Below are 10000 nucleotides of genomic sequence, written 5' to 3' on the forward strand. Positions count from 1 at the left end.
CTATGATGGATGAAATGTTCTTCTTATTCTGACAGGACACACGCTGCTCGTCAACAATAGTTCTTGCAATAACCAACCCGAGCAACGTCGGATATGTATCGGTAGGTAAAGGCGGGCGAGTGCGGGGCAACGGGCCAGCGGTGGGTGTCAGGTTCCACAGAAACTCTACCTGAGCTTCATATACAAACCGCGTGTGGTCCCAGGATGGATGTAGGCTGCTACGTCGTTGTGTGTTGTGACACGAGTATCCGTCAACTCTGTCTGTGCCTGACACTATCGCCTTGAACGGGCGAGATTGCCAAGCCAGGACACACCCTTGCTGAACAAAGTTAAGAGGAGCAACTGTGCTGATTCCCTAACAAGTGCGCGCTCCATAAGCGTGAGCGCAGCCGTCCGATTGTATTCGTAAACGGTTGGCCTCGTCCATGAGTACAAATAAGCGGCTGCCTGATCGTGCGTGATCTGATCACAGAGAGCGGTCGGGTGGGCTGGGATCCTGGGCGGAGAACGGAGGATTACCTGGATGGCTTCGAGGAGGGCTGGGCGCCGCGAACGCCTCGGGCGAAGATCCCCAGCTGTAATTCTAAACGTAATTACGAGGGCGTGGAGAATTTAGGTGTGATTTCGCGCGCGTAATTGCAGCTGGAGACATAACTGCAGCGGTGTGGGGGGTCATGGGGGTTCGGAGAATGGGAGAGCTGGGAAGAGGCAGGCCGAAGGCTGGAAATAATGGCACCATACCATATACGACCAACGCAGCGATGGCAGGGAATAATCATAGAGGGCAGTCGGGCTAGAGCGGGGAAGGAGAAGTGGTCCCTCACATAAAAGGAGGTTTGACTGTCAAAGTGATCATGTCTGGGAGCTTCCTAGTGGTCACGTGACCAGACTATGAACAGTCAGCACATTAGCTGCTCGAGAGGGCACTAACGGGGCGATGTGGCATAAATCTAAATCGTTCTCAATATTACTTTCTCTTTTGGTGCTGTAGTAGAGCAGTATATACTGTCCTAAGTTAATACAAATACCAACTTCACATCAGCAGCTCATCCTATTAAATAAAAAATACATATCATCTCTTCTCCTTGAGGTCATTGTGATCACAGTCCCACAACCAATATCGCCACCAAAATGCTTTAACTTCAAGGCAACACATTCATCAAAATGTAGGAAACTATTTTTCCACAAAAAGTCATAATAAACTTAACATCAATCCGTTACACAATGTCTGTGAACAACTCATTATCTCGATCTTATACTCACTCACTCCCTCGCTCTCATACTCACTCACTCACTCACTCACTCACTCACTCACTCACTCACTCACTCACTCTGTACTAATAAAAAGTTAATAAATACTGTACTCGTGACGCAATGGAAAAAAACAAAATCCAAGTAACACACACACAAACAAACAAACACACACACACAAATATACAAACGGATAAATAAAATAAAGCAAAAGGAGCATTAGGTTAAAGGAAGCGAAACGCAGCCCAGTATGCCGCACAAACCTAATTACGCCACCACACTGGGCCAACTGGCAGTACACACCGTACTCCCCCTCTACCCCCCCCACCTTCCTTCTCAGCGCGGGGTAGGGGGTGGGACAGCCACACAGACGCCCTTTGGATAATAACTTGATAAATCAAATTGGTATCCATGATAACTTTCCATTATACGTCATGATTGTTTTAGAGCGGGCTAGGTGTAAGGTCTACACACATTTTGCAATTCTCTCCTTCCTCCTCTACGTTCCATTTTCATGCCTCCCCCCCTTCTCCGTTTCTCCTCTGTCTCTGTCTCTGCCTCTGCCTCTGCCTCTGCCTCTGCCTCTGCCTCTGCCTCTGCCTCTGTCTCTGTCTCTGTCTCTGTCTCTGTCTCTGTCTCTGTCTCTGTCTCTGTCTCTGTCTCTGTCTCTGTCTCTGTCTCTGTCTCTGTCTCTGTCTCTGTCTCTGTCTCTGTCTCTGTCTCTGTCTCTGCCTCTGCCTCTGTCTCTGTCTCTGTCTCTGTCTCTGTCTCTGCCTCTGCCTCTCTCTCTCTCTCTCTCTCTCTCTCTCTCTCTCTCTCTCTCTCTCTCTCTCTCTCTCTCTTGTCTTCTGTCTTATGAACATGAAAGTTTTTCATCTTCTCATCATTCATCATCTACTACTACTACTACTAATACTAATACTACTCCTCCTACTCCTACTCCTACTCCTACTCCTACTCCTACCCCTACCCCTACCCCTACGCCTAAATCTACGCATAAGTCTACGCCTACTCCTCGTCCTCCTCATCCTAAACCTCTTCCCCTTCCTCCTCTTCTTCTTCTTCCTGCTCTTCCTCTTCCTCTTCCTCTATTTCCTGCTCTTCCTCTTCTCCGTGCCTCCACCACCACCTCCTACACCACCTCCACCTCTCATCTCCGCTACCTTTCCCTTCCCTCCGTTCCCCCTTTCTCGAATTACCCTTTTCCTGCTATTTGTCTTCGAAAAAAGCAAGCACCGTTACCAAAACAAACGCACCCAGCGGAACAGCCACTTCACATTTGATTCCATCTCGATGTTCTCTTCCATATACTTTGAAAATGGATTTAACCTTCATTATTTCTGCAAAGGAAAAATAAACAAACAAAAATAAATATTCACAAAACTGCGTCAACCAAAATTCCGCCCTTCAGAATGTTAAAGCTGATTTACCTAAACGCGCATGTCTTAAGGGAAGAAACCTGTTTCGAAATTTCGACAAGATCTCCGCAAAGGTTGAGGGAACAGGGAACAGGCTGACTGGAAAATATACACATAAAAAAAATAATAATAATAAAATCGTAATAGTGAAAAACAGGAGGACGGACGCCCATAATCTCTCTCCGGGATTAAAGGTGCATTTGTATTAAATCTCGCCTGTACACCCTTGCCTGAGTACACGAAATCATGGACGTTACTTACAAAAATACATCTCAAATAAAACAACACTTGTAAAAAGCTTTCGAAATCGTTTCGATAGCCACAAACTAAAACTGTAAAGTGTCGTCTTAACTAAAATGTACATGTCGCTTATCAACACATGATTTATATCGGAGTTATTCCCAGAAAGCAATCACAAATATGAGCCGCCGCCTTTTTTATGATTACGCGAATATTTCACCCCCTTTTTCGCATGTAAACCACGTCAGAGGTTTACAGTATCCGGCAAAGTTCCCGTGTATAATCAAAACCAACACACAAACATACATGTACAAATTTGCAAACCTACCTACACATCTACGCAACCTGTACGGCTCTTTTCTTAGGCAAGTATTCCTACACGTCATTATGTCTGGGGAATAAACTCATAAATCCATATGTATCACACTGCAAAGGCAACGAAAAAACATCTGGTCGCCTGTGATATACTGGTACGTATTTTTACAACCACATATTTTACATGACTTTCTACACCAAATGCTTCTCATTCGTCCTGAACAAGTACGGCAATATACACAGTACGTGTTCGATCGATTCACTTGTTTAAGCAACTTTTCCATTCACTTAATTCTATGCAAAACAAATGATCAAAATTTGGGAATGATGTAAACCTCTTTTTCGCTTCTTTTCGCTCATTTCCTGATCTTCGTCCTTCTTTCTTTCTATTTCTCTGTATCTGATAAGTTGTGTCACTGAAAGTCCGCCTGTCTGTCGGATTGTTTGCTTTTCTTTCTTTCTGTTTGTCTGTTTGTCTGTCTGTCTGTCTGTCTGTCTGTCTGTCTGTCTGTCTGTCTGTCTGTCTGTCTGTCTGTCTGTCTGTCTGTCTGTCTGTCTGTCTGTCTGTCTGTCTGTCTGTCTGTCTGTCTGTCTGTCTGTCTGTCTGTGCCACTGCCTGCTTGTCTGTCCGTTCATACGTCTCGTTCGCTCATTGTACACGACGTAAATGCCCTTACTACCTGTGCTCTGAGCTTAGTTCGTGATACTCGCAGAGACAGCTTCCGGCAAGGGGGGACAAATAAATGTTCATTCCAGCGCATTACCGTGCGAGCGAGCGCACGAGAATTTGTGTAAAGTAAACATCACGAAAGGAGCCAGCGACGCGTCTCAGCTTTGATAACCGAAAGTCGTCACTGGAGCTGAACTTCCACTCTAGCTCCTCGCGATCGGATAACTTTACTCATTTCTGGAGGGTGTGGCAGAGAGAGGAACTGAGAGAGGAAGGAAAGGAGGGAAGGAGGGAGGGAGGGAGGGAGGGAGGGAGATATTTCCTTCACTCATCCCCTATTTTTCCTCTTCCCTAAAATATGATCCTCTAGCTCCCCCAGTTTCACAAGAAAGTTGTTGATTATCATACGAATGCCTCATTATCACATTCATAACCATAGGAACTATAACGAGAATATTCCTACAACACATTCGGCTATACATTCCTAATGTCTCTGCTAATCAGTTTGCTACTGCTAACGATGCAATCCTCATTGCAAGCCTGTCGCCAAATACGAACTTCACAAATGAAGGGGAAAAAACATAGGATAAAAAGTATGTTCGCCATTCCGGTTTCCTCAACTTCTTGACCGATTTTTCCGCCTCGTTACCCTGAGGGCGATAATTTTGTGCACGAGCGCGTCAGCACCGTCAGCTTTCCCCCCTCGTCCACCCCCCTCGTCCTTGCTGCCGTGCTCAGCCACCTGCCAACCTTACCTGCCAAAAACACCTGCCATCGACACCTGCCGACAACGAAGTGGCCGCTGTCACGTGCCTGCTGTCCTTCTGAAACTTGCTCCATTTCCTGGAGTCGTGATCAGCTTTATACCCCAGGCTTATCCCATAACCTCTACTGTATCAATATTGATGTTATTGGACAAACAGCAATACCTCTTCCCGGTGTTAATGCGAATTGTTACCCATGCTATCACAACTGCCGTCGCCATCAGCATTATGAATAAATATACAATTACAAATGCTGTCACTCCTTTCTCACAATTAATTTCTTCTCACCTTTCTATTTTCACATCTTGGTTTTCACCGCCATCATCACCGTGGCTATTATTGTCGTTTCCGCTATCATTATCATTATTATTGTTTGCGTTATCATTGTCGTCGCTACGAACTTCGTCGTTATTACTGTCGTGGTCGATTTCTCTTTCTCCTCGTTTTTTTCACCTTCCTCTTCTTCCTTATTCTTTCTTCTTTTTCCTCCTATTCCTTTTTGTTCCTCTTCATCTTCCCCCTCTTCATCCTCATCCTCTTTCTCTGCTTACTTTCATTTATCCTCTTCCTCCTCTTCGTCGTCGCCGTCGTCCTCCAATCTCCATGTCTCGAGGGCACCCCGCTCGGCCCTAGCACCAGGCTGCACGAACCAAATCGAGGCACCAGCTGGGTTCTTTGTTTAACACGTCACGGAAATTCCAACAGGATGGCTTCCACACATAAATGCCTTCTCACTTCATTAACTTTCATGTAGGAAACGATCGCACTTCCACTCAAATGAAAAAATATATACAAGAAAAAAAAAGAAATACCGGAAATGAAGTGAATAATATTTTGCAATAGCGTTTTCTTTGGGTATGTCTTTCGATTTGTTTTGTTTGCTAGTGAAGTTGTACTTCATATTATTACTGCTGCTGCGTAAATGTTATCACTACCGATTCAATACCTCAACGAAACTGAACGACCAGCCAGCCATTCCCCACGCATTCCCCCTCCTCCAACTCTACCTCTATCACAGTCTTTATCTCTCTCTGTACATCCACCCTTTTCAATGTCGATTTCTTCTCTTTATCTACTTCATGTACTTCTACCTCTTCTACTTCTATTATTTCTCTCCCTCCTCCTGCTCATCATCATCATCATCCTCTTCTTCTTTCCTCCACTACCTCTACCTCCTCCACTACCTCTACCTCCTCCTCTCCTCCCCCTCCCCCCTTCCCCCTCCAACTCCTCCTAACCCCCACCCCCCACCCCCTCCACCACCACCCGGCATCGGTTACTTCGGCTTTCTCCCGCTAAAAACGACAATACTCCAGCGTTATGACGACGCAACGCAGGTACGCGCGCTTTCTTCCTGCCGGAGTGATGACACGGATTTGCAAAGCGCTGACCCCGCCGGTCTCGAGCTCCGGCCGAGAGGTGGGTCACGGTCTGAGTTAGTATCGTTAGTATCATCACCTTCACTGTAAACTAATGAGGGAAATGAATAGCGATGCTAGCGCTGCTGAAGAACACGAGGCGGCCGATGATTACAGTGATTACGGTGAAAGTTAGGAGGCTCGTTGTCACATGAACGCAATCATTTTGTCGGTGACATCCATCGCCCAAAGCACGATGCACTCACTCCTCGTTCATTTTTTATCATTCGAATCTCTCTTTAAATCCAACGTACGATGCATCCTAATCATGAACTTGAATTTGGAACCTCGCCTCTGTTATCGCAACCTAACTACGGACATCATTTGTTTATTACATGTCCCTTCCTCCACCTTCATCATAATTTCCCTCTTCCCAAAATATGTGAGTTCTTGCCAGACTACCCTAGCATGCGTTTTTCCAGATCGCTCTTCCGAAACTAAAACTATACGTTTCTACAATTCCCTTTTTTTAAACTACCTCATCATGTGCATCCCAAAGATCTCTTTTTAAACTATATCATGCTTCCCAGATCCCACTTTCTAAACTACCTCATCATGTGTTTCTAAATTATATAATCATATGTTCTCCTAGTTCCCTCTTCCTAACCTATCTCATCATGCGTTTCCCTTATTCCCTCTTTCCGCACTACAGCATGCGTTCGCCTCGTTCCTCCCTTGTCGCCTTTCTTATGCGGAGCTCTATTCTTTCCTCCTCCTCCCACAAAGCCTCACTTTCTAGAGCCTTGGAAATCCTACCACTCCGGACTCCCTGCCTTATCTTTATGTTTACTCTCCATTATCTTCTTTAACCAACCCCCTCCCTCCCCATCCCACTCGCGTCCGCCTGCTCCCCACCCCCGACCCACCTGCCGAGTAAACACGGTTTTGTAACCTGTCATTGCTTCTCTCTTCTCTTCGGGCTCCTCTCTTCTGCTCTGCAAGATCTCCTTTGCAATGCCTCTTTCAACTCTTTTAGCTTTTGGTTTTACTGTGACACGCTCTCACTAGCTCGCTTACTTACTCTCCCTCAACCTCATTTTTTCTCTCTCCCTTTCCCTTCCTCACACTATCTTTCACCCTCTTCTTTCTTTATACTCAGCCTCTCTCTGCCACCACCCCCTACACACACTACATAATTTTCCCCTCCTGCCAATGACCATAATTCTTCTCTATTTGAATTAGTTTTCTTGTCTGCTATGAGCTTCATGTCGCTGGCCCATTTCAATCTTTCTTTATATGCCCGTCCTATTCCGTATCTTCCATCATCCTAATTCCTTTTCATCCTCCCTATTACGTTTCCCATCGAAACTCTCACGTCCCTCGCTCGCCTTCACTTTATACTCTCCCCCCCTTTTCGGAATCTCTATGTTCTTCCCCCTGTCTTGCCTCTCCCTCGACTCACTCAAGGACTTTCCCCTGTCCCACCCATTAACCACCTCTTTCCCCCAACGCCCTTCAAGTCCTGCCACCTCCCCACCCCCATCCCCTTGATACTCCTCTTACCAATTCATCCCTCTTGGCACCTCCTCCTTCCCACTTTTCCATACCTATTGCGCAACCCTCTCCTCCCATATTGTCTCCCTCCACTTTATTTCACTCCCTTCTCCCCGCCAGCGCTTAGACCTCTTCCACACCACTCTTTCCTGACGACCCCCCACCCCCCTGACAAGCTGGAGCCAATGAAAGAGAATTTGTAATAAGATGGGCATTTGTGGGTAGACCGTTTGCAACAACATTCCAGGCGACGGGGCAGGATACAATCTATCCAGATCATTAGACGAGTAGGAATGCTCCAAATTTTCCATGTATTTCTCCTACGGTGGCTCTGAACACCCGATTTACATACAAACCACGTGGCTGTTTGTTCAGGGACGCCATGTGTTGCGTTGCCGTTATTATATTCTCTTAACAAAAACAAGACTGAATGCGATTCGACATGCTTTTCTTGACTACAAAACAACTAAAACTTGACACAAAGGACTATTTAATGAAGACCTAAATAACTAAGGACATAATTCCCTGCGGCGTCCCCTCTCTGTGTCAGCTTTAAGCAGAACCTCCTTGTGCATTCAGCTTTAACAAAAAAAAAGAAATGAAAAACCCGGCGTAGTGCGGGCAGGTACTCACACATGGACGCCGGCCGGAGGATCCCACACACACTGTCCCGTGGTCAAGTTTGCGTACATGATGTTCCTGGAGCTGGGCTCGATGATCTCCACCCACTCCAGCCTGCAACGTAGATTACAACCGATTAGTGAGAAGCGGGAGAAAAGTACACTGCATTTACACATACAATACAATTAACAATCCAACTACAGTAAAATAGCCAATGAAAATGCCATTAAACAAAATAAACATTAAACGCATAAGTGATGACCGCCGACATTCACAATTCCCACCACGAGCCGACAGCAGGACGAGCCACTCTGCACACCTGGCAGCGCTCGTCGTCTTTGCGAGCAAGGCGTTGGGTCTCATATCGCCGTCGAGCAACATCGATCAGGGAGGAACGGAGATATGGTGATAAAAAAAGGGAAGAAATAACCTGACAACAGACGAATTGCCAGAACACTTATAAAAAAAAAAATAGAGAGAGGGGATGAAATAGAAAAATAAATCCTGGAAATTAGTATCGATTTAACTAGCCATTATAACATCCAAAATATACTTGCCACCACAAAGAAAGTGAGCGCTGAACTCCATCTACAATGATCGGCCAAGCATCAACAGGGCTACAAAGAGGTCTTCAATATCAGTCCCACTGCAGCCCCACCCCCCTCCCAACGTGTGCCCCCGTGTACCCCAACCCACCCGTCCCACCTCTTGCCAACGACACATGACCCCGATCAGCTGACTTCAAACAATACCACAAGAAGCCACAGCAAATACGATGTGCGATTACGAAGAGTCCTTAAATTGGTCTCAACTAAAGTAAGAAGACATGTAAGCGTCTTCACCGCTTCCTCCCCCCCCCCATCCCCCCAACACACACGCACCACCACCCTCCAGCAACACCGCATGTGGGCAGAGTGAAAGCTGCGAGAACTGCCATGACGTCACCTGCCTCACTAAACTTGTCAAACGGTGTGCGATGACGTCTCCCCTTACACCTCCCGACATCCTCACTGTGTCTTGCGTGGGCGTGAGATGAAAGGAAAGTGAGAGAAAAGGGGGAAAAGGGAGGGAATGAGTGGGGGGGATGGAGGATAGGTCGGAGGGAGATAGATGAAAAGAAATGCGAGAAGCGGAAATAAAGAGAAGGAGAGAGACGGAGAGAGAGAATTAGACGTGAGAGGGAAAAGAGAGAGAGAGAGAGAAAGAAAGAGAGAGAGAGAGAGAGAGAGAGAGAGAGAGAGAGAGAGAGAGAGAGAGAGAGAGAGAGAGAGAGAGAGAGAGAGAGAGAGAGAGAGAGAGAGAGAGAGAGAGAGAGAGAGAGAGAGAGAGAGAGAGAGAGAGAGAGAGAGAGGAGAGAGAGAGAGAGAGAAGGAGAGAGAGAGAGAGAGAGAGAGAGAGAGAGAGAGAGAGAGAGAGAGAGAGAGAGAGAGAGAGAGAGAAGCAAAGAGAAAACGGAGAAAAGACATTCAAAAAGCTGAATTTAATCATCCTCCTGTCAACTTTCCGAAACCTAATTTCCAACCCGACGCACCGCCAGGTCCAGGACGAAAGAAATAAGAGAAAGCGACAGTGAGCAAAAGACAGCGTAGGTGGCAAAGATCAGCGAACGGGCTCTCAGGAAGCTGATCCCCACTCACCAGGGAGAGCTGGTGGGGAGGGGAGGACCCGACCCGATCCGACAGGTTGCCGTCAAAAAGATCATTCCCCAGATATTAATACATGGGCGTTGTTCCCAGTAGGGTCATCAGGGTTTGTAACACAGATAATGGGCGACCAAAAGGAATATGACAAAACAACTACAACTACAAT

At 46.4% G+C, this 10000-nt stretch overlaps 1 protein-coding gene across 2 annotated transcripts in view; it reads right to left on the minus strand.

Annotated features, from left to right (window-relative positions):
- Nucleotides 1-8072: 8072 nt before the first annotated feature.
- The window catches only part of LOC147469214 (rho GTPase-activating protein 39-like), a 181522-nt gene continuing 179594 nt past the window's right edge, over nucleotides 8073-10000 (minus strand). For both annotated transcript variants that reach the window (XM_086550392.1, XM_086550391.1), the window contains one exon: nucleotides 8073-8305. In XM_086550392.1, the coding sequence (XP_086406518.1) occupies nucleotides 8200-8305 (106 nt within the window). In that variant the 3' untranslated portion in view covers nucleotides 8073-8199. The remainder of the gene's footprint in view (nucleotides 8306-10000) is intronic.

This window comes from Penaeus japonicus, unplaced genomic scaffold (genome assembly GCF_977035675.1).
Source record: "Penaeus japonicus unplaced genomic scaffold, GWHDUDI00000001_assembly GWHDUDI00000023, whole genome shotgun sequence".
In the NCBI taxonomy this organism is placed as follows: domain Eukaryota; kingdom Metazoa; phylum Arthropoda; class Malacostraca; order Decapoda; family Penaeidae; genus Penaeus; species Penaeus japonicus.